Here is a 23,952-nt window from a genome sequence, read left to right as displayed (position 1 = left end):
TGCACTGTTATGTACTCCTCAAAACAATCTTCTGAGAGAGAAGAGGCAAAAATCTCTGTAAGTGCTTTTAGGGCTCATTTCCTCATCCCAGGGAACGGGAGTGGGGTGCGGGGAGGCCCAGTGTTTGCAATTTTAATTAATGAATACGTCCCGCAGCCTTGTCAAATTCGGTGCCTGCCCACCCATGGCCTGCGCTGGCCCAAAAGGCTGCCATAGAAACACTGTGACTCATGGGCCCTGACCCCCTCTGCTGGGTCTCAGGGATAGATTTGGTTACAGACACCAAGCTCTAGACGTGGAGGCCGGTGGAGTGGTGGAGTGGGCCACCGGGTAAACCCCAGGGTAAAATAAAAACATTTAAAAAAATTAATACGTCAATTTAAAAAATCTCAGTAATAGTTACAATTGGCTTGATACTGCAAACAGAAGTGGAGCTTGTAATTTCGATGTAATGATTAAGGAACTGGAACGTAAACTTTTTTTGTTGTGGAGTTAAATTTAAGCACTTAGGTTTGCTTTATTTCAGTGCTTCCCAGGCTCCTTTATGTTTTGAATTGCTTGTTTGTAAGCACTTTATCTATAAAAGCTTTCTAAAAAATTAAAAACGAATGAGCTGTTAAGGTGCTGCTAGGTGCCCATTCTTTAAGGAGGGTGAATAATGATAACTCTGCAGCTGGCGCTCTGAAGCCAGAGATAGACATACCTGGTTTTATTGCTCTTAGCTTTATTGTGCTTCAAAGATGTTGCGGTTTTTTACAAATTGAAGGTGAGACCACCTACCTAAAGATTGCAACTGGTTTTTTTTTTTTTGTGTTGTTTTGGTGATATTCACTTTACTGAGGTGGTCTGTCTCCGAGGTATGCCTGTACATTACCAGAGGACACAGGACTCATTTTCTGCCTCCATGACTCTTCTGAGCCACAATTTTCTACTGTAAAATGATGGTAATTCTTCTCTGGAAAAGAGGTTGATATGAGATCAAGTATACAAAAATGCCTAGTATGTATGTGCTTGGCATCTAGTGAGCCTTCTGAATTAGAATATAAATGGTATTAATAGTTCATCGTTGTTCTTTTCCACCCTGATCCTATATGTATCAAAGCTTTAAGCCTTCAACCAAACTGCCTAGGGCTGCTGGTGGACCCCCGCCATTCCCCACCCTCACCCCTTTTTATAACACCCCCCTGCTGAATTCTGGCCAGTATTCAGAATGTCTCAGACTGCAAATCCTTCCCACTGCTCCAGCTCTCAGCAAATCTCCTGTCTCTTGCATCAAGCCATTAGATACAAGCTCTCTGACAGCCTTCCCTTAAAACCCTCAAACTTTCCTGCTTCAGTGCCCAGCTGTTCCTAGTAATACAGTGCAATACTGTCCCCCCTCTTGTCTTCTGAATCCCTCTCAGCTCTTCAATCTAATCTTTACATTCCAACCCGGGTAAATGCGTACAGACACAAATCCAATCATTCCATCGTCCAGCTGACAACCTTCCATGACTTCCTTTTGCTCTTAGGATTCACCCTAGTTCCCGTGTGCTCATCAGGCTGTGTATGCCCCGACCTGTCATTGCTTTCATTTTTTTCTTTTCTTTTTTTTTTTACAGTAGAAAAGAAAAGTTTTATTAGAAGGGAAAGTACACTTCCAGACATGGCAGCAGGCCTAAGCAAGACAAGCGTGGCTCAAAAGGCCCTGTCATTGCTTTCTGAAAGCACAATGAACATCAGCCTAACTTCTTCAGTCCATTGTCCTGGATACAATTTGGGATTTAGGATAGACTTTAAGAAAGGTGACTGCAGAGTCAAATGGAGAAGGAGATGGGGAAGCTTTCAAAGCAGAACGAGTTGTGTCCTCCGGTGAGGAAGAACTCCCCCAGGGGAGTTTGAAGAGCAGTCATTGCTTCAGTTTCACAGAGTCAAGGCTCTTCGGGGTCTTCAGAGGGTCTCAGAGCCTGGGTTGATGGTTTCTTGATTTGTGAGGTTTTTTGCTCTTAGAGCAGCTCATGAAAGTATTTTCACCACAAGCCACAAAATCCTGAGAAGCTTCCCAGTCTTGGACAAACCCAGTTCATTGAAAGGTGCTCTTTTGGGTCCACACTTCCTCAAGATGTTTGCAGTGAGGAAATCTTGATGCAAGTTTTCCAGAAGCCGAACCAAAATTCTACCTTTAGAAATAGTCCTCAGTGGTACCTTTCTTAAACTCTTCAATAAGCATAAATATTTATATTGGTCGCACAAAATTTACATAAGGTAGCGAAGGTAGGTAGGAATCCCAAAGCAGATGGTAACCTGAAACCTCCTATGGGATTTCCATAGATTGGCTTATTCATTATGCAGCTTGGCTCAGCAGAACCACTTTATAATGAAAGTGCAAGATGACTCCCAGCTGGTAAATCAATCTCTATTCTAAAAGTTGATTCTAATTACCTGGGAGAATTGATTCCTGATGAGACATGCTGGGCTAGAGAACCCATCCACATTGGCCTCGCAAGCCGCATCCAGTATCTTTAATCCCCTGGTGGAAGCGAAACGGGGAGACTTTCCAGAGTTTGCGACTCCACTTCAAGAGTGACTGCTGTTGTTGAGCCGCGTTAGGGCCCAAAGGAACATTGATAATCTCTCCAACTGGACATCATAAACAGGTTGTCTGGCGTGAGATACCCATATGCTGAATTTGGCAGGATCGTCCTAGGTTTTTAACCACCAAACTTGGTTGCCAGGTTTGGATTTCTCTCTTAGAATTTCCCTTCCTCTTACATTTATTGTAAACAGCTGCATTATGATTGTATTCAAGTTTTGTGGTTAAATTCTTGATAATTTAAAAACAGAGAGTGATTTCTTTCTGTGCATCATCAGAGTTCATCTTAGTTGATTATTGATTGGACAACATAGAGGCAAATCTGAAGTGGTCTTTGACTCTGGAACTTTCTCTCAAATTCCATTGGAACTTCCACTTCTTTGACCTTAAGATGTTACCTAAACATCTGAGGGCAAAGAAAAAGTGTTCGTATATAAATGGCCTAACAAAACACTCTGCTCCCAGTCTATGACTGTGAACAGGAAGCTACCATCTCTGGACTCCCAGTCACCCAAGATGGCAACGTAAAGAGCTGAGGGTTGCTGGTCTAGTGAGAAACTTGTGGGCTAGGGAGATTCTCAGTTTGAGAGGATTTATAACTTAAGCAGGAAAAGTAACTCAAGTGACCCTTTTTTGGCTTAAAAACTATTTCTGTTATTTAAGTTTTGGAGTAGATCATATATTCATCTGGCTAAAAACAAAAAATTTAAAAAGATTCCAGTTTTAAAAGTCTCACGCCTCACTTTCTTCCTCTTTAAAAAAAACCAAATAGCTTCTTTTGAAGTATAAATGATATAGAGACATACTTCAGAGATATTGTGAGTTTGGTTCCAGCCCATTGCAGTAAAGCGAATATCACAATAAAGCAAGTCTCGCAAAGTTTTTAAAAGGTTTCCCTGTGCATATAAAAGTTATGTTAACACTATGCTGTAGTTTATTAAGTGTTTAATAGTATAGCTAAAAAATAATGTACATACCGTAAAAATATTACTAAAAAAATGCTAACCATCATCTGAGCCTTCAACGAGTTGTAATCTTTTTTTCCAGTGGAGGGTTGTGCCTCAGTGTTGATGGCTGCTGACTGATCAGAGGTTGTGGCAAATTTGCCACATATTGACTCTTCCTTTTATGAACAGTTTCTCTGTAGCATGTGATGCTGTTTGATAGCATTTTACCCTCAGTAAAACTTTCAAAATTGGAATCAATCCTCTCAACCCTGCTGCTGCTTTATTAACTAAGTTTATGTTACATTCTAAATCCTTTGTTATTTTAACAGTCTTCACGGCATCTTCACCAGGAGTATAGATTCTCTTTCGCCAAATCACTCTTTCCTCAGCCATAAAAAGTAACTCTTCTTCCATTACAGTTTTTTCTTGAGATTACAGCAATTCAGTCACATTTTCAGGTTGCGCTTCTAATTCTGTTCTCTAGCTGTTTACACCATGTCTGCAGTTACTTCCTCCACTGAGATCTTGAACCCCTGCAAGTCATCTGTGAGGGGTGGAATAAACTTCTTCCAAACTTCTGTTAATGTTGATATTTTGTTCTTTCCCCATGAGTCACAAATGTTCTTAATGGCATCTAAATGGTGAATGCTTTTCAGAAGGTTTTCAGTTACTTTGCCCAGATACATCAGAGGAATTACTATCTGTGATAGCTATAGCCTTATGACATGTATGTCCTAAATCATAAGACTTGAAAGTCAAAATTACTCCTTGATCCATGGCTGCAGAAGGGATGTCGTGTTAGCAGTCATGAAAATATTAATATTTTGTACATCTCTATCAGAGCTCTTAGGTGACCAGGTGCATTGTCAGTGAGGAGTGATATTTTGAAAGGAATCTTTTTCTGAATAGTAGGTCTCAACAGTGGGCTTAAAATATTTAGTAAACCATGTTGTAAACAGTTGTGCCGTCATCCAGGCTTTGTTGTTCCATTTATAGAGCACAGGCAGAGGAGATCGAGCATACTTCTTAAGGGACTTGGGATCTTCAGAATGGTAAATGAGCATTGGCTTCAGCTTAAAGTCACCAGCTGCATTAAATCCTAATGAAAGTCTTTTTCTTTGAGGCTGGGCATTTACCTCTCTCTAGCTATGAACGTCCTAGATGGCATCTTCTTCCAATATAAGGCTGTTTGTCTACATTGGAAGTCTGTTTAGTGTAGCCACATTAATTGATTATCTTAGCTGTTTAGTGTAGCCACCTTAATGGATTATCTTGATAACTTGTGGCAGCTTATAGCAGTATTTGCTACTTCACCTTGCACTTCTATATTACAGAGACAGCTTCTTTCCTTAAACCTCATTAACCAACCTCTGCTAGCTTCACACTTCTCTTCTGCAGCCTTCTCACCTCTCTCAGTCCTTACAGAATTGGGGAGAAGGCCTTGCTCTGGATTAAGCTTTGGCTTAAGGGAAGGTAGTGGCTAGTTTGATCTACCCAGACCACTAAAACTTTCTTTGTATCAGCAGTAAGGCTGTTTTGCTTTTTTATCATTCGTGTGTTCCCCGGAGTAGCACTTTTAACTTCCTTCAAGAACTTTCCCTTTGCATCCACAGTTTGGCTCACTGACACAAGGGGCCTAGCTACTGGCCTGTTTTGGCTTTTGACGTGCCTTCTTCACTAAGTTTAATCATTTCTAGCTTTTGATTTAAAATGGGTGATGTGCGACTCTTCTTTTACTTGAGCACTTAGAGGCCATGGTAGGGTTTTTAATTGGCCTAATTTCAATATTTTCTGTCTCTGAAAGTAGGGAGGCCCAACGAGAGGGGAAGAGAGAGAGATGGGGAACAGCTGTGGTCTGTGGAGCAGACAGAACACACACATTCATCAAATTTACTGTCTTATGGGTGATTACAATAGTAACAGTTACAGTAGTAACACCAGAAGATCACTGATCACCGTTCACCATAACAAATATAATAATGATGAAAAAAGTTTGGGGAAAAAAAGTTGGAAATATTGTGAGAATTACCAAAATGTGACCCAGAAACACGAAGTGAGCAAATGCTTTCGGAAAAATGGCACCAATAGACTTGCTCAGTGCGGGGTTGCCACCAACCTTCAGTTTGTAAAAACAAAAATAAAGCAATATTTGTGAAGCACAGTAAAGCCAGGTCTGCCTGTATTGCATGTATTTAAAGGGTGCAATTCGATGTGTTTTAACATATGTATTTACTTTTTAAACCATCACCACAATCAAGGTATGGCAGATCTATTACCCCCCCCCAAATTTTCTTATGTCCCTTTGCAATTGTCACGCATTTCCCTAATGACTGATGATGTTGAGCATCTTTTCATGTGCTGTTTTGCTATGATCATCTTCTTTTAGATTTATTGAGGTATAATTGACATATAGCACTGTATAAGTTTGAGGTGTATCACAATGATTTGGTTTATATATATCATGAAATGATTATCACAGTAAGTTTAGTTAACATGCAGCATCTCATATAAATACAAAGTAAAAACAAACATTTTTCCTTGTGACGAGAACTTAGGATTTATTCTCTTAACAGTTTTCCTGTGTATCATACAGCAGTGTTAACTAGTCATCATGTTCGTTATATCGCTGATCTTTATTTATCTTATCACTGGAAGTTCATGCCTTTGACCACTTTCACCCAGGTCCCCTCTCTCTACCCCCTGCCTCTGGTAACCACAAGTCTGCCTTCTTTTTCTATGATTTTTTTTTTTTTTGATTCCACATACAGTGTTCATCTTTCTCAGATTGACTTATTTCACTTAGCATAATGCCCTCAAGGTTTATTCATGTTGTTGCTAGTGACAGGATTTCCTCATTTTTTTATGGCCGAATAATATTCGTGTGTGTGCGTGTATATGTGTGTGTGTGTACCACAACTTTTTTCTTGTGGCCAACATTCTGTTTTTCCTTCACTGTGAAGTTAAATGGTGCTGTTGGCACATGGTATAGCTTTCGATAATATTATATTCTCATTTTGTGTATTTGTAAAATTAAAAAATATGTAGACTGTTAGAACTTTTTGAATACACCTTTAGAGATCTTCTATACAATTTCTAAATTTTATAGACCAAAAAATAAAAGTGTGGCCAAAGGGTTCAGGTAACTACAAAGGTCACATAGCTGATCTTTTGACCAAATTAAATGTTCTTTTCAGTACATTATGCTGTTATCTAAATTCCAGATCTTGGAGTGACGTCAGAAACATGGCGGAGTGAGAGACGTCCCCAGATCTCTCCCCTTGAAACAACAGTAAGCTGAACATCTAAAGCTCAACAAATAAACACCCAAACTGCACACCAGCACTTCTGAGCATGGGATCTGCACATAAGAACAACACAGGGATCCAAGGGGCTTAGACGCCACCTACTGGAAACCAAAAGAAAAACACCTTCTTTGCAACAGGCTAAAGAGAGGCCTAATAATTCTTCCTTCTGGAAAAAAAGCAGAAAACACTTCCATTAATGCCTAGGTGGAGAAATAGTCCATTAAACACCATGAACAACCAAGGTGACAAGGCAGCTCAGAAAGAAAGAGAAAAATCTCCAGAAAATAAGCTTACAGACATAGAAACATGCAACTTAAATGACAGAGAATTCAGGATGATACTTCTGAAAAAACTCAGTGAGTTCTGAAACGAGTCATATCAACAATTTCAAGAACTGAAAAAAAAAACTAAGCAGAGCAAAGAGATTGAAACCCTCAAAAAGAACCAAATAGATAAAAAAACACACTGCAAGAGTTGAAAAATGAAATAGCAAGCTTGGGAAATAGAGCCGACCAAAAGGAGGAGAGGATCAGTGATATTGAAGACAGAAATCTAGAAATAAATCAGAAAGAAAAAGAGAGAAACCAAAGAATGAAAAATAATGAAAGAGAAATACAAGAACTAGCTGATACCACCAGGAAAGGAAGCATAAGAATAATAGACATTCTTGAAGGAGAGGAAAAGGAGCAGGGACTAGAAAGCATTTTCAGACAAATAGTTGACAAGAATTTCCCAAATCTAAGGAATGAGCTAGAGCTTGGCATTCAAGAAGTCAACAAACAGAACACTCAATTATCTCAACCCAAAAAGGCCTCTAAGACACATTGTATTAAAATTATCAAAAATCAAAGACAAAGAATTCTCAGGGCAGCCAGGGAAAAGAAGACCGTAACTTATAAAGGAAAAACCATTAGATTATTGTTGGACTTCTCAACACAAACCTTACAAGCCAGAAAGGAGTGGAATCAAATATTCAAACTATTAAATGAAAGGAACTACCAGCCAAGAATAATGTATCCAGCAAAGCGCTCCTTTAGATAAGATGGAGAAATAAAGACTTTTCCAGACATACATTTTCACAAGTGTAAATCTATCAAAGTAAACCTGTTTTTACTTCCATAAGCTGTAACACAGCATAGCTGATTTCCCTTCAGGTGTATTGAATTAGTGTTTTCTCAGCTTCTTCAAAAATGTTCTCACCTGTTTCATGCAGCCTGTTCAGAGAGGCTAATTCTCCAATCACTTCAAACATTGACTCCTTGAAGAAACAGGAACAAATGAACAGTATCCTGAAAACTGTCAACTTATTAAGAGTCAAGGAAAACCACTCAAAATAATTTTGCCTTCGCTAAATAATTTAAATGGACTATTGGTGTTGTTCCCACTGGTCTCAACACTTTAAGCAGCTGTTCTTACCCAAAGGCTAATGGTCTTAACAGGTTTATTTTTTCTGGATGCATTTTTTTCAGCCACTATAATCAACGTTAAATTTCTTGCATGGCTAGCAAATGAGTCACATGGACAGGTACTTTGGTTACAGCCTCATTTCTTTCATTTCTTTCTTTTTTTGTGAAATTTAACTGTGATGAGATATAGCTTTTAAATTTGTAACTTTTCTGAATTTTTTTTTGTGATTTGGTAATATTGTGATGAGTTCTTGGTCTGGTAATGTTGACATATTGTAATCTTACAGCACAGATACAGGTTTGTTGCATAATAAACAATGCCTTGCCATCTAAATAAATAAATAAATTTCAGATCTTTATTTAAATTTTTCAGTTACAGTTGACATACAATATATTTGTTTCAATTTTACCACCTAGTGATTAGACATTTATATGCCATACGAAGTGATCACCCTGATAAATCTCGTACTCATCTAACATCATACGTAGTTATTAGAGTATTATTGACTGTATTCACTATGCTGTATCTTATATCCTTGCGACTATTTTTATAACTGGGAATTTGTACTTTTTCACCCATCCCTTCATTCTGCCTCCCATATGGCAACCATCAATTTGTTCTCTGTATTTATGAGTTTGTTTCTGTTTTGTTCATTTATTTTGTTTTTTAGATTTCAAATATAAGTAAACTCATGGTGTTTGTCTTTCTCTGACATATTTCACTTAGCATAATACCCTCTAGGTCTACCCATGTTGTCACAAATGGCAATATTTCATTCTTTATGGCTGAGTAATATTCCAGTATGTATGTGTGTGTGTGTGTGTGTGTGTGTATGCATACTACCTCTTTAGCCATTCAGCTATCAATGGACACTTAGGTTGCTTCCGTATCTTGGCTATTGTAAATAATGCTGCAGTGAACATGGGGATGCATATGTCTTTTCAAATTAATGTTTTGGAGTTCTTCAGATAAATACTCAAGTGGAATTGCTGGGTCATAGGTAGTTCTATTTTTAATTTTTTGAGAAACTTTTATGCTTTTTTCCATAATGGCTATGCCAATTCATGGTCCCACCCACAGTGCACGAGGGTTGCCTTTTCTCCAGGTGCTCGCCAGCATTTCTTATCTCTTGTCTTTTTGATGCTAGCCATTCTGATAGGTGTGAGGCGCTATTTCATTGTCATTTTGATTTGCATTTCTCTGATGATTAGTGATGTTGAGCATCTTTTCATGGACCTGTTAGCCATTCGTATATCTTTGGACAAATGTCTATTCAGGTCCCTTGCCCATTTTTAAATTGGATTATTTGTTTTTTTGCTTTGGAGTTGTATGTTTTTCCTCTATATTTTGGATATTAACCCCTTATCAATAACTTTGGATATTAACCCCATTCTGTAGGTTGTCTTTTACTTTGTTGACTGTTTCTTTTGCTGTACAGACAGACGCTTTTCAGCTTGATGTAGTCCTGTTTGTTTTTGATTTTGCTGCTTGTGCTTCATATTCAAAAAATTATTGCCAGGACCCATGTCAAGGAGCTTTTTTCTCCATGTTTTCTTCTAGGAGTGTTATTGTTTCAGGTCTTACATTTAAGTCTCTGATCCATTTGCAGTTCATTTTTTTGAGTGTGTAAGAAAGAGGTCTTGTTTCATTATTTTACATGTGGCAATTTTCATAGCACCGTTTATTAAGGAGACCATCCTTTTTGTTTTTTTAATCCTTTTTTTCCATTTTATTTTATTATTTTTTAAATTAATTAATTTTTAATGGTGACATCAGTTAACGAAATCCGATGTTTCAGCTGTACATTTTAACAGTAAGATATATTTACATTGTGTGTTCACCTACCATAGTTAGATTTCTTTCTGTCACCACATATTTGATGCCCTTTACCCTATCTACCTCCCCGCTCCCTTACGCCCCCACCCTCTGGTAACCACTAGTCTATAGTCCATGTCCATGAGTCTCTGTCCTTTTCCTTTGTTGCTTTTAGGTTTATATCCCACATATAAGTGATATAGTCTGATTTTCAACTTTTTCTGTCTGGCTTATTTTGCTTAGCATGATTATCTCAAGGTCCATCCATGTTGTCGCAAATGGCAGTATTTCATCTCTTATGGCTGAGTAATATTCCATCATATACATGTACCACAGCTTCTTTATCCAATCTTCTATGGCAGGACGCTTTGGTTGCTTGCATGTCTTGGCCACCGTGAATAATGCTGGTATGAACATCGGTGTGCAAATATCTTTTCAGATACGAGTTTTCAAGTTTTTGGGGTAAATATCCAGTAGAGGGATTGCTGGATCGATCATATGGTAGATCAAGTCTTAGTTTTTTGAGGAACCTCCATACTGTTTTCCATAGTGGCTGTACCAATTTGCAGTCCCACCAGCAGTGTATGAGGGTTCCTTTTTCTCCACATCCTCTCCAACATTTGTTAATACTTGTCCTGTTGATGATAGCTATTCTAACAGATGTGAGATGGTATCTCATAGTAGTTTTGATTTGCATTTCCCTAATAGCTAGTGATGCTGAGCATCTTTTCAAATATTTGTTGGCCATTTGTATGTCCTCTGTGGAGAAGTGTCTGTTAGGTCCTCTGTCCATTTTTTGACTGGGTCCTTTGTTTCGTTGTTATTGAGTCATATTAGTTCTTTGTATATTTTGGATATTAGGCCCTTATCGGAAGCATTGCTTGCAAATATATTTTCCCATATGGATGGTTGTCTCTTAATCTTGATACTTACTTTTCCTATGCGGAAGCTTTTTAGTTTGAGGTAGTCTCATTCATTTATTTTAGCTTTTACTTCTCTTGCTTTTGAGGTCAAATTCATAAAATCCTCCTTAAGTTTAGTTTCTATGTCTTATATTCTGGTCCTTAATCTATTTTGAGTTAACTTTGGTGTGTGGTGATAGACAACAGTCTAGTTTCATTCTTTTGTAGGTGGCTTTCCAGTTTTCCCAGCATCATTTATTGAAGAGACTTTTTTTCCTCTATTGTGTTTTTGGCTTTTTTGTTGAAAATTATTTGCCCATATTAATATGGGTTTACTTCTGGACTCTCGATTCTGTTCCACTGGTTAGTGTATCTGTTTTTCTGCCAATACCATGCTGTTTTGATTATTGTCGCTTTGTAGTATAATTTGAAGTTAGGCAGAGTGATGCCTCCTGCCTTATTCTTTTTTCTCAGGATGCCTTTGGCAATTCAGGGTCTTTTGTGCTTCCATACAAATCTGATGATTTTTTCTTCTATTTCTTTAAAAAACGCTGATGAGCTATTGATGGGGATTGTATTACATCTGTATAATGTTTTAGATAATAAGGTCATTTTAACTATGTTGATTGTTCCAATCCAAGAACACAGAATATCTTTCCATTTCTTTGTATCATCTTCAATTTCTTTTAATAGAGTCTTGTAGTTTTCATTATATAGGTCCTTCACATGTTTCGTTAGATTTATTTCTAGGTATTTTATTCTTTTTGTTGCAGTTGCAAAAGGAATTATTTTTTCCACTTTTTCTGACACTTCATTTTTAGAACATTGATTTTTGTATCCAGAAACTTTACTATATTTGCTTATTGTTTCTAGTAGTGTTCTTGTGGAGTCTTTAGGGTTTTCTAGAGAATCATTTCATCCACAAATAGTGACAATTTGACTTCTTCGTTTCCTATTTGAATGCTTTTTATATCTTTCTCTTGAGACCACTTTTTTTTAAATTGAGTATTCTTGGCTCCTTTGTCGAATATTAGTTGACTGTATATGCTTGGGTTTATTTCTGGACTCTCAATGCTCTTTGGTCTGTGTGTCTTTTTATGCTGTGCCATACTGTTTTGATTACTGTAGCTTTATAAGATAGCTTAAAATCAAGGCGAGTGATGCCTCCTGCTTTGTCCTTTCTCAATGTTGCTTTGGCTATTCAGGATCTTTTGTTGCTCCATATAAATTTTAGGATCGTTTTTTTAGGATCCAATAGCAAAAATATGCTATTGGAATCTTGTAGGGATTGCCTTGAATCTATCGATGGTTTTTGGTAGTGCTGACATTTTAACAGTATGTATGCTTCTGATCCATGAACGCAGTATACTTTCTCATTGACTTTGGTCTTTTATTTCTTTCATCACTGTTTTGTGGCTTTCAGAATATAAATCTTTCATGTCCTTGGTTAAATTTATTTCTAAGTATTTTATTGTTTTGATGCTATTGTAAATGGGATCATTTTCTTTGTTTTCAGATAATTTGTTGTTAATGTGTAGGAATGCTACTGATTTTTGTATGTCAATTTGGTATCCTGCCACTTTACTGATTTCATTGATTAGATCTGTTTTTGGTGGAATCTTTATGATTTAATGTATATCAAATCATGTCATCTCCAAACAGAGACAATTTTACTTTCTTTCCAATTTTAGTACCTTTTATTTGTCTTGCCTAATTGCTCTGGCTAGGACTTCCAGTACTGTGTTGAGTAGGAGTGGTGAGAGTAGACACCCTTGTCTTGTACCTCTCACCGTTGAGTATGATGTTATCTGTGGGCCTGTCACATGTGGCCTTTATTATGTTGACATATATTTCTTCTATACCTAATTCGTAATAATTTTTTTTAGTCACAGATGGGTGTTAAAATTTGTCAAATGCTTTTTCTGCATTTATTGAGATAATCATATGATTTTTTCTTTCATTCTGTTAATGTGATGTGTCACAATGATTGGTTTGTGTATGTTGAATCATTCTTGATTCCAAGGATAAATCCCACTTTATTGTGGTGAGTGCTCTTTTTAATGTGCTGCTGAATTTAGTTTGCTAGTATTTTATTGAGCATTTTTACATCTATATTCATTAGTGATATAGAACTGTCGTTTTCTTGTAGTGTCCTTTTCTGGCTTTTCTAGTCAAGTAATGCTGGCCTTGTAAAATGAGTTTGGGAGTGTTCCTTCCTCTTAAATTTTTTGGAAGAGTCTTAGAAGTCTTAGAAGGATTGGCATTAATTCTTCTTTAAGTAACAGATCTGTTTAGAGTTTCTATTTCTTCTTGATTCAGTCTGGATAGGTTATGTTTCTAAGAATTTTAATGTTTTAGGCTGTCCAGTTTTTTTTTGTCATATAGTTTATAGTAGCCCATATAATTCATATAATACACATTGTATTTCTGTGGATATCAGTTGTAATGTCTCTTTTTTCATTTATGATTTGTTGATTTGGTTCTTGTCTTTTTTCCTTGGTTAGTCTTGTCAATGTAAGAAACGTCTAAACCTGTAAAGAGTTTTTATTGGAGTTTATTTGAGCCAAAACTGACAACACGTGCTAGGGAGTAAGATCTCAGATGCTTTGGAGAATAACAATTTTGTGGTTTCTTTTATACATGTGCAATTAAGAAGGGACCATAAGGAAGATTACATAAGGATGAGAGAAAGCAAAGCAGGGATTGGATTACAAGATTATGTGCTTTCTTGTCTAGGCCATGCCACCCTGACATGCCCGATCTTGTCTGATCTTGAAAACTAAGCAGGGTCGGGCCTGGTTAGTACTTGGATGGGAGACCACCTAGGAAGACCGGGTGCAGTAGGCGTTAAAAAAAAAAAATACGTGCTTTCTTAAAGATGGTTACACCTTCAAGGAGTATTACTTTGGGCATTTCAAAGGTGTGTTAATCTAATCTAGATACACAGAAGCAATGGACTGGGCTTACTTAAGGCAAAGATAAACCTTTTACTAAAGAAGTTATAGACCAGAGAATTGACTATCCTCCATGATCTGCCCAGTTAAGAATTTATGATCAGATTGTTACCACAAACTCAGTGGGTCCACTTGCCTATGTGTATCCAAGCCAAACAAGAAATGAACAAGAGATTGCTGCAAAGAAAGTAAAGATTTATTTAAGGAATTGATACCAAGCCAAGAGACGCAGGTGAGGTAGTGCTCTCCAAAACCTGGCTCCCTGACGGCCTTTAGTGGCTAGGTTATATAAGTGAAAAATTGTTAGTCATGGTTTTTATGGGAGTTGGGGTTGGGCCCTACTGACTGGTCGGGGCTAAGGCAGGGGACAGTTGATCACGGTATCAGGTCCTTATGTCACTCGGTCTGGTTTCCAGGGGATGTGGTTCATGGTGCTGTTGTACTTGCATGTGTCTGGAGCTGAAACATAACTGAGGCCAAGGTGTTATCTTTGACTCAAACCTTATTCTAGCTCGAGGTTTGGTTATTGTGTCGTGGTCATGGTTGATAAACTTGAAGCTTTCTTTATTCTTAAGTGAGTTGGACACTGACCAGAACCCAATGTCTTAATGATGAAAAGAAGTGGACATACAGTATATATACAGCAGGAGAATCTGGTAGAGAGAATGTATGTAAGTCATAGTTCTATCATGCTAAACAAAGCTCGCTTGGATTAAAGCAGAATGCATGCTGAAGAAGTGAAGTTCATGTGTGGTTACAAGTTTACCCTGTGAGGTTACTTTCCATAGAACCCCTTTTTCTTCCACAGTCTGTCTATAAGTTTGTTGATTTTACTTATCTTTTTAAAGAATTGACTCTTTGTTTTGTTAATTTTTTCTATTTTTTTCCTGTTCTCTATTTCATGTATTTGTCTTCTAATCTTTATTATTTCTTTGCTTTTGTTAACTTTGGGCTTGGTATGTTCATTTTTCTAGATCCTTAAGGCTTAGAGTTGTTTGTTTGAGAACTTTCTTGTTAATTAATTTAGGCATTTATTGCTGTGAACTTCTCTCTTAGAACCGCTTTTGCTGCATCCCATAAATTTTGGCATGTTTTCGTTTTTATTTGTCTCAGGATATTCTCCTTTTAATTTCTTCTTTATCAGTTGGTTGTTGAGGGTGTTGTTTAGTTTCCAAATATTCATTAATTTTCCAGGTTTCTTCCCATTAATGGTTGCTAGTTTTACACCATTGTGGTCAGAGAAGATACAGGGTGTGATTTCAGTCTTCGTGAATTTGCTAAGCCTTGTTTTTTGGCCTAACATACTATCTATCCTAGAAACTGTTCCATGTGTGTTTGGAAAAAAAGTGTACTCTGCTGTTGGATGGAATGTTCTGTATATGTCCGTAGGTCCATTTGGCTTATATTTTTGTTCAAATCTGCTCTTCCTTTATCGATTCTATGTGTGGATGCTTTATCCATTGTTGAGAGTGGGGCGTTGAAGTCCCCAGCTATTATTGTATTGCTGTGTATTTCTCCTCGTAGCCCTGTTTTGGCTTTATATATTTAAGTGCTCCGATATTTGCTGCTTTTATATTTACAGTTGTCATATCTTCGTGATGGATTGACTCTTTATCATTACATGATAACATTATCTGTCATTTATTACAGTTATGTGGTGTGGCACAGCAGACTTCTGAAGAAGCCCACCCTGGACCACCCTGCAGACCTGGACCCAGTGCTCAGTACCCGCAGGGGCCCATTGTGCTGCAGACTGCTCCCCACTTTGCATTGTGTGAACTTGGGTGAGTCTCCTCTCGGAATCTAGGTCTCCTTGCTATAAGTAGCAGTTCTTGACTTTATTTGAACTGTTCCCAGAAAATCTTCGAGATGGTTAAAGGTCGAGATAACTCAAGGAAAGGAAAAAAAAATGAGTTGCTGCTTTTCATTTTGGCTTTTTAATTGGATTGCTTACTGAGAGTCTGAACAAAGTCTCTGCTGGTTAAATGAGAGACTAAGCTCTCTTTAGCTCTGAAAGAGAAAGGATACTTGCTTCTCCAACCCAAATGGCCAATGGGGTGATGACAGTTGTTTCAGATCCCCACATCCAAAGTGGTGGAGACTGGTGCTGTGCAGTACCCAGTGTGGTAACTCAACCAATCCTGGAGAAGCTGGTAGGAGCCCAGGGGAGAAGGGCAGGGCACGCTGGAATGGATTCACCCTGAGAGAGGGGCCCATGCTTTGTCAAGCGTCATGGTTCTGGTGGTGTCCTATAAGCTCTTGCTGGCCCTTGCTTGGATAGTCTTAGATGACTAAGAATCTTTGTGGGGTTGCCTGAGGAAAATTTTCTCTAGGGTGTAAAGCAGTTCTTTAGGGATGTTTACTACATTTGGCTCCTCTAGATGTGTTCATGTAAAGGCTGGTTATTCCTAGAAGTTTGTTCAGAATCTAAAGATTTCAAAAGAAAAGCTAACTTAATGGAAAATCGTGCCTTCGAGGCTGACAAGCCTCAGGACAGGCAGCCTCCGTTAATACTAAAATGGCTGAGATGAGGATCCTCTGCTACTTCTAAATTAACTTTTGTGTGTGCAGTTAGAAGAAGCTGGCTGTCAAATTAGGCAGAATGAATGAAAATCATTTAATTGGTCTCTTGAAGCTTCAAAAGAAGATTTAGATAAATGGGTTAACCTATGATGTAGTTTAGGTATCAGCCCAGTTTTTTGAGGTATTAAAAATGGTTGTCCTTATTTTAAAAGTGGGGAGGTCATTTGAAACTTGACTTGTCAAGGATCAATGTAAATTTTAACTGCCTCCATGGCAAAATTTAGATCCAGCTGTTCTTTTATAAATAATTTTTCTAATGACTAAAAGGTCTCTGTTTCTGTCTGTGTATGTCTATATATATGTTGTAAATGTGGGAGAAATTTCTACCTCTGGATGGTATTGTTAAAATTAATTCAAAGGCAAATGCTTATCAGAATTAGGTTTTCCAAAATTTTCAGAAATATAGAAAATAACTCAAAAGCTTTTCAAATTCATGTGATTTAAGATTCATCCTTAGTAAATAAAAGCTAGCGCTAAGTAAAACAGACATGTCTTTATTTTGCCTGGGTTTTACAAAAATATGTCCATGATAATTATCGAGTTTGATGTGTATGAAATATGTTTCTAGAGGTTATAAAATGTTTTCATTAATCTGTCAAACTCAAGAATGGTAATTATTTACTTCTTAGTTTTCATTAGAAATTGAGGTTTTTAGGGTTAAACTCTCAATATGTGTGGGAACAACTTTTCACTGTTTTATAAGGGCCGTTGGAACAACTTAAAAGATTTGGAATCGCGGGGGAAGCAATGTAAAATAAGTGGTGAAAACCTAGAGTATATTGTACGGGTAAACAATGGTCGTAAATTAGTCAAATAATCAAGGCTACAGGAAACCCACGCTAGTTCTTTTCCCAGCTCCCTGGCATTCCTCACTTTTCTGTTTCTATATTGCTTCACGCATCACAGTACATTTAAGCTAATCTTAAATGAGACAAAGGAACTTATGAGTTGACATTATTGAAAGGAGACATCTTACAACATTACCAAGCTAAAAGAGATGTATAAGATAATTTTAAAATCTTTTTTGTGGCTTGTATAAATGTTATATGAGATATCAAGTACAGAAACATGAGAAAGAAAGCAAAACTCAGATCATGATGGATACAGGGTAGAAATGATCCAGAGCGTTTTTTCACAATGAAGGCTGTAAAACCTGACTGCTTTCCATTTACCTGCCCTTCCCATTTTGGGCAGTTTTGGCCTCTACTCACATCCCATGATTAGGGTATTGCCCTATCCCCAGTGGTCAACCAGTTCAACAAGACTCCGTCAATACTGAGACTTCCTAGGAATGAACCTACCTAGTGCTGTGAGACCACACTATCTGACCAAAAGGTTGGTCAAAAATGCATTCTTTGGATTGATTTATGACCAGAGAGGGAATTGTGAATGAAAAAAGGTGCTGTAATAAATCATAAATTCCTAAATGGGCAGGTCATGGTAGGTAGTTACATACCAGGCCTCTAACTTCTTTAGTGAAAGGTTTTTAAGCCAGCCTTGTCCTTTGTTTCTGCATATTAGGTTAACACACCTTTGAAATGCTGGAAGTAATACCCCTTAAAGAAAGCACATAATCTTGTTATACAATTTTCGCTTTGCTTTCTCCCACCCTCGTGTAGTCTTCCTTAGTTTCACATACGTAAAAGAAATTGTAAAACTTATTCTCTAGAGCATTTGAGATCTTGCTCCCCAGCATATGTTGTCAGTTTGGCCCAAATAAACTCTTATAAAAATTCTTTATAGGTTTGGATGTTTCTTACAATGTTTTTTTTTTTTAAGTCTATTTTGTTGGATATAAGTTTAGCCATCCTACTTTTTTTTTTTGATTACTATTTTCTTGAAATACCTTTCTTATTTCTTTACTCTTTCTATGTGTTATCCTTAAGACTAAAGTGAGTCTCTTGCAGGTGGCATATTGTTGAGTCTTATAATTTTTTTAATCCGTTCAGCCAAGCTGTGTCTTTTGATTGGAAAATTTAAACCATTTATGTTTAAGGTAATTGTTCATAGGTAAGGATTTACTATTGCCATTTTATTGTTTTCTAGCTGTTTCGTAGTTCTATTTTTCCTTGTTTCTTATCTTGCTGTCTTTGTGTTTTGATGTGTTTTGATGTGTTTTGGTACCAGTGTGCTTTGACTTCTTTATCATGTTCTTTGGTGTAATTACTGTAAGGGTTTCCCCTATGGCTACCTGGAGGCTTACATAGAGTATCTTAAAATTATAACCCTTTTTAAAGATGATAACTTCAATAGCATTCCTAGACTTTATACTTTTACTTCTCCCCCTCACGATTTAGGTTATTGATGTTACAGTTTATATATTTTTATATTGTGTAACCAATAACAGATTATTGTAGCTATGGTTATTTTTACTACATTTATTTTTTGACTTTTAAACTAGAGTTTTAGGTAAATTATATACCATTATATTATAGAACTAACTTTGACTATGTAGTAACCATTACCAGTGAGTTTTACACTAAACTTCTTATGTTTTTATGATGTTAATTAACATCCTTTTACTTCTACTCGAAGGACTCTTAGCATTTCTTGTAAGAGATCTAGTGGTGATGAACTCCCTCAGCTTTTGTTTGCTTTGGGAATGTCTTTGTCTCCTTCATTTATGGACAGCTTTGCCATGTGTAGAATTCTTAGTTGACCGTTTTTTTTCCTTTCCATATTTTGAATATATCATCCCATTCTCTCCTGGCATGAAAAGTTTCTATTGAGAAATCCACTCATAGTCTTATGGGGGTTCCCTTGTATATAACTTCTCTTTTTTCGCTATCCGCTTTCAGAATTCTATGTCTTTGGGCAATTTAATTATAATGTGTCTCTGTTTAGTCCTATTCAGGTTCAGAGGACCTACTTGGAGTTCTCTGGGCCTCACGGCTCTGGATGTCCATTTCTCTCCCTTTTTCGGGAAGTTTTCAGCCATTATTACCTTAAATGTATTCTCTCTCTTCTCCTTCTGGATTCCCATAATGCAGATAGTTTATTTCAGTTGTCTCCCATAAGTTCTGTAGGCTTTCTTCACTTATTTTCATTCTTTTTCTCTTTTGCTCCTCTGATTGGATAATTTCATATGTTCTGCTTTCTAGATCATTGATTCTTTCTTCTGCATGGTCGAATCTACTTTTGGAACTTTCTCTTGAATTCTTCAGTCATTGTATTTTTCAGCTCTAGAATTTTTTTTGAGGGTTTCATGAACTGTTCATGAACTGTTTTCCTAATTTTTAGTTGTTTGTGTGTGCTTGTAGTTCACTAACCTCTTTAAGAGGACTATTTTGAATTTTTTGTTCAACAGCTCATAGATCTTCATTTTTTTTTAGGATCAGTTATTGGAGCTTTATTAGTTTTCTTTTATGGTGTCAGGTTTACCTTATATTTCATGGTCTTTTATTCCCTACATTGGTATCGGTGCATTTGAACAGTTTCTTCTTCTAGACTCCACAGGTTCACTTTGGCAGAGACGGTTCTTTACCAGTCGGCTCATTTGGGTTTCTGGCCTTGTCTGCTGGTAGCATTCTTGCGCAGGATGGGGCTTGCTCTCAAGGGCTACTTTGTGCAAGGCTACTGCCCAAGCTTTGAGATCAGGGGCCAGGAGGTGGTGCTGGCTAAGAACAGTTGGGTAGGACTACTGGGGTTCAAACCCTTTGTTCCTCAGGGAGACTCTCTGGGTTTTGAGTTCTCTTCATTGTGGGTCGCAGTGCCAGGGGTGGGGTTTACAGCAAGATTGTGTCTCAGCCTTACCCACCTACTTTAATGTGAGGTTTTTCTTGTTCACTTAATGTGTAGGAATCACTCAGCTAGTTTTTGGATATTTTCAGAGGAAATCTTAACATTTGTAGCTGTAGATTTGGTGTGACCATGGGAGGAGGTGAGTTCAGGGTCCTCCTAAATTATTTTGAACTGGCTTCCTTTTTACGGCTAAATAATATACATTACAGGTATACATATTTTATCATTTATTGATGGACATTTGGGTTGTTTCCTCCATTTGGCTATTGTTAATAGGGCTGCTATGAACATTTGTGTATGCGTATTTGAGTACATGTTTTCAATTTGGAGATATATACAAATAAGAATTTGTGTATATATATATATGAATTTTGTTGTCCTATAATAATTGTTTGACTTATTGAGGAACTGCCAAACGGTTTTGCACAGTAGTTATACCAGTTTACATCCCCAGCAGCAATGTTTGAGGATTCCAACTTCTTCATATCCTAGGCAACACTTGTTACTTTTTTTTTTTAATAGTCATCCTAGTGGGTGTGAAGTGGTGTCAAATTGTGGTTGATCTGCATTTCCCTAATGACTAGTGCAACTGAGACTATTTTCATGTGTTAATTGGCCGTTTATAGATCTTTGGAGAAATGTCTATTCAAGTGAAGAAAGTCATTTTCACCATGTTTATGTCTAAGGGTCCCAGCCTCCACTTCTCCCTAGATATGCTTTGTTTTGCTCTTTTTTTTTTTGGCAGGACTCTTTGTATTCATAAATGCACCATATGTTTTATTGCAGCCATAACTTTCTAAGATTCTGACAGGATTTTTTAGTTTCATTCACATCAGATAAAGCCACCAACTGTTAAAATGCACTTGGATTCCATTAGGGTACATTTTGCTATCACATTGGAATCTCTTAGGAACTGTTTTATCTCTCTCGGATAACATTACTTGGTAGTTTCTGGTACTGAATGTCAGTAAGAACCTTTAGGTGGTGCTCTTTGGTTAAAAACATTTATTTCTCAAACAATTTACATACATTAGTATATCCCAGGAAAAAAAAGGCCTTTAATTTTTTTTTTCTATAGAGCATCTCCCAGGTCTGCTCAGACTTTTTCTCATATCACTTCTATTGCAGAAGCTCATCTGTCCTGTCTCACACCCCATTTTGAAAGGGTTGCCCCTATGTAGACAGCCAGATCAGCAGACTCAACTCTCCCCTCCCCAGCGTGAAGCCTCAGGCCTCCTGTGTCCTCCTTACCTGCTCTCTGGCCCTTCCATGACCTAATTCCCCTTTGCTCATTTTACTGCCAACTCTGTGCCATGTATTTCTGGACTTACCTGCTCACTTCCTAGCCCCGGCTTTGTCAGGGGTTACCTTTGCTCTTATTCTGGCTCCAAAAAGGTTGATATCATTTGAAAACATTGTGCCTTATCTAAGTACCCTAAGATGCACCCTCCCTGGACACAGTAATACCAACTATAAATCTATGCCATCTGCCTTTAAAGTCTGATCACCTGTTCTCAGTCATTTCTCCCCTGACACATGGTACCTTGCCCCTAACTTTATTTCTCCCCATTAGAGGACTGCTAAGTTCCTTTAGAGACCTTGCCGGCCTAGGTTCTTACATCATATATACAACTCTAAAATGAACGACCTAACTTAGAGGATATTTTAAAAGATTATACTTTCCAAAGATTTTACTAAAGCGTTTATTTTTTAAACAAAAATATACATCAAATCTCAGATTTACAGAATGTAGAAATAATTTATCCAAAGCAATTTGCATTTTAAAATTGTTAATATTGCACCCAGCAATGTCTTTGACACATTTGCATTGTCGACCTTTCCCACAATTCGCAAAACGGAGAGAAATCTGAATCTGACAGAATTACACAAGCTAACTTTTCTTTACCCACACACACACACAAACACAAAAACGTACAATTTTTTTTATTTACAAGACAAAGTTGTAAACTTTCAGAAATTTGCTTCCATAAAGAGCCATACATTCTTTTATTATACCTAGAAAATGAACTATATACATTCTGAGATTTCCTAGTAGGAATTCGGTGGGACAAATTATTGTGAACATTTGCAGCCCAATGGTAAAGAACAGAATTATTGAAAACACTTCTATATCTTCACTAAAGTACAGAAATTATGTGAAAGATGTAGAACAAAAAAAGCCTCTGGAAAAATAACTCTGGCCTCAGTCTTAGAAATGTGGCTACCAACAACAGCCTTTCTCTCAAGACGTAACACAAGTGAAAAAGAGTGAGATCTCAGTTCAAGTCCCTTGAAAATACTTTACATACAGGCAGGCACAAGGTTTGCTTTTCAAAAGAAAGCTTTGCAAAATATTCTGCAATTTATCACTGATATTCTCAGTTTTTTAAAACTTTTTTAAGTGCATTTTTTTTATGAAAGTAGGTAATAAACTCACCCGATACTACATGAAGTGTCTAAAAGAATATTTGATAGTAAGAATAAACATATGTAGTGTGCTATTTTACCTCGATAGTAAGAATAAACATATGTAGTGTGCTGTTTTACCTCGATAGAATAAACATATGTAGTGTGCTCTTTTAACCTCGTAGTAAACGAAAAGACTGAAACCTTATACTTATGAAATTTGAAGTAATATTTCTTGATTGATTTATTCAACCAATATGAGCATGAAACCATGCAGCCCATTGTCAGCTCTGGAAAATTTATCAGACCTCTTAGCTTCCAGGTGATGGGCATTGATGAATTTTTTTGTCCTTACCATTATAAATAAAAGATTTTTGTTAGAAGAGGGCCTGTTAGAAAACAAGGAGCCTCTGGGAAGTTCTCGCTGAAGATCCCAGACTGGAAAATCTGATTGTAATTTTACAATGCACTACCATTTCAATTGAAATATAAGACGTTTTCCAATTCTGTTGTCCCAGGTTGAGACTGGGTTAAAATATTCCCTTTGAGTCATAATAAACAGAAACAGTTGAATAACAGGACTTTTAAAAAGGTATTCTTGGCTTTGCTGTTGCTTAATAGTCCAACCCAAGTAGTTTGTTACCAAGGTTATGTCTTCAACATCCTTGTGACGAATTCAATTTTTTAAAAAAATGGTCCTGAGAGTTCCATTTAAAAAATATAAACATTTTCTTCGTGTGACTGTCTGGCCCCAGGCCGCCCGGAGGCCGGTGCATCAGCTCTCCACGGTTCGCCTGTACTCCGCAGTCCCGTCCGCTATGATCGCGTCCAGCGGAGAGCGCTTCTTGCGGATGCTGCGCCCGGAGGAGATGAGGTCCGCGTAGCCGCGCTGGTGGGAGAACGCGTAGGCCGAGCGCCGCGAGGACACGCCGCGGCGGAACACGTTCTGCCGCCGCTTCCACTGCTCTTCTGCTTTTAACCGCTTGCGGTGCTTCGCAATCTGCAGAAGGGAGAGAGATGGGACAGGGCTAGAGAGAACTGGCCGAGGGAGTGGACATGAAGGTCTGTGACGGCAGCAGCGGTGGACAGGAGCACGCGTGAATGGGGCACCGACGCCAGGCTTTCCCACACCTTTTGCGGTGGGCATCACCGTCCCCATTTTGTAGGTGAGGAAATGGAGAGAGGGAGGTTAGGGGAGGCTCCCAAGGTCTCGAAGGCAGGAAATGGGGAACTTCAGCTTTGAAGAAGTTCACTCTTTCCATTCCTAAATCAGACTGGTTCGGGTTCAGGTTCAGGAGAAAATTTCCTTTGTTGCTGCTG

At 37.7% G+C, this 23,952-nt stretch overlaps 1 protein-coding gene, 1 non-coding gene and 1 pseudogene across 4 annotated transcripts in view; 2 read left to right on the top strand and 1 right to left on the bottom strand.

Annotated features, from left to right (window-relative positions):
• Positions 1-151: 151 nt before the first annotated feature.
• Positions 152-285, top strand: LOC120589374 (small nucleolar RNA SNORA5). Its single transcript, XR_005649468.1, has one exon. It is a non-coding gene; the product is annotated as a small nucleolar RNA SNORA5 (small nucleolar RNA).
• Positions 286-13,678: 13,393 nt separating this feature from the next.
• On the top strand, positions 13,679-13,795 carry LOC120591061 (uncharacterized; annotated as a pseudogene).
• Positions 13,796-22,154: 8,359 nt separating this feature from the next.
• The window catches only part of ATP8B1 (ATPase phospholipid transporting 8B1), a 107,829-nt gene continuing 106,031 nt past the window's right edge, over positions 22,155-23,952 (bottom strand). For 2 of the 3 annotated variants that reach the window (XM_039840761.1, XM_039840769.1), the window contains exon 28: positions 22,155-23,632. In XM_039840761.1, the coding sequence (XP_039696695.1) occupies positions 23,408-23,632 (225 nt within the window). In that variant the 3' untranslated portion in view covers positions 22,155-23,407. The remainder of the gene's footprint in view (positions 23,633-23,952) is intronic. The other variant, XM_039840751.1, reaches the window with a different exon arrangement.

The sequence above is a fragment of the Pteropus medius genome, unplaced genomic scaffold (assembly GCF_902729225.1).
Source record: "Pteropus medius unplaced genomic scaffold, Ma_sr-lr_union100, whole genome shotgun sequence".
In the NCBI taxonomy this organism is placed as follows: domain Eukaryota; kingdom Metazoa; phylum Chordata; class Mammalia; order Chiroptera; family Pteropodidae; genus Pteropus; species Pteropus medius.
This window is presented reverse-complemented; position numbering and strand designations above follow the sequence as displayed.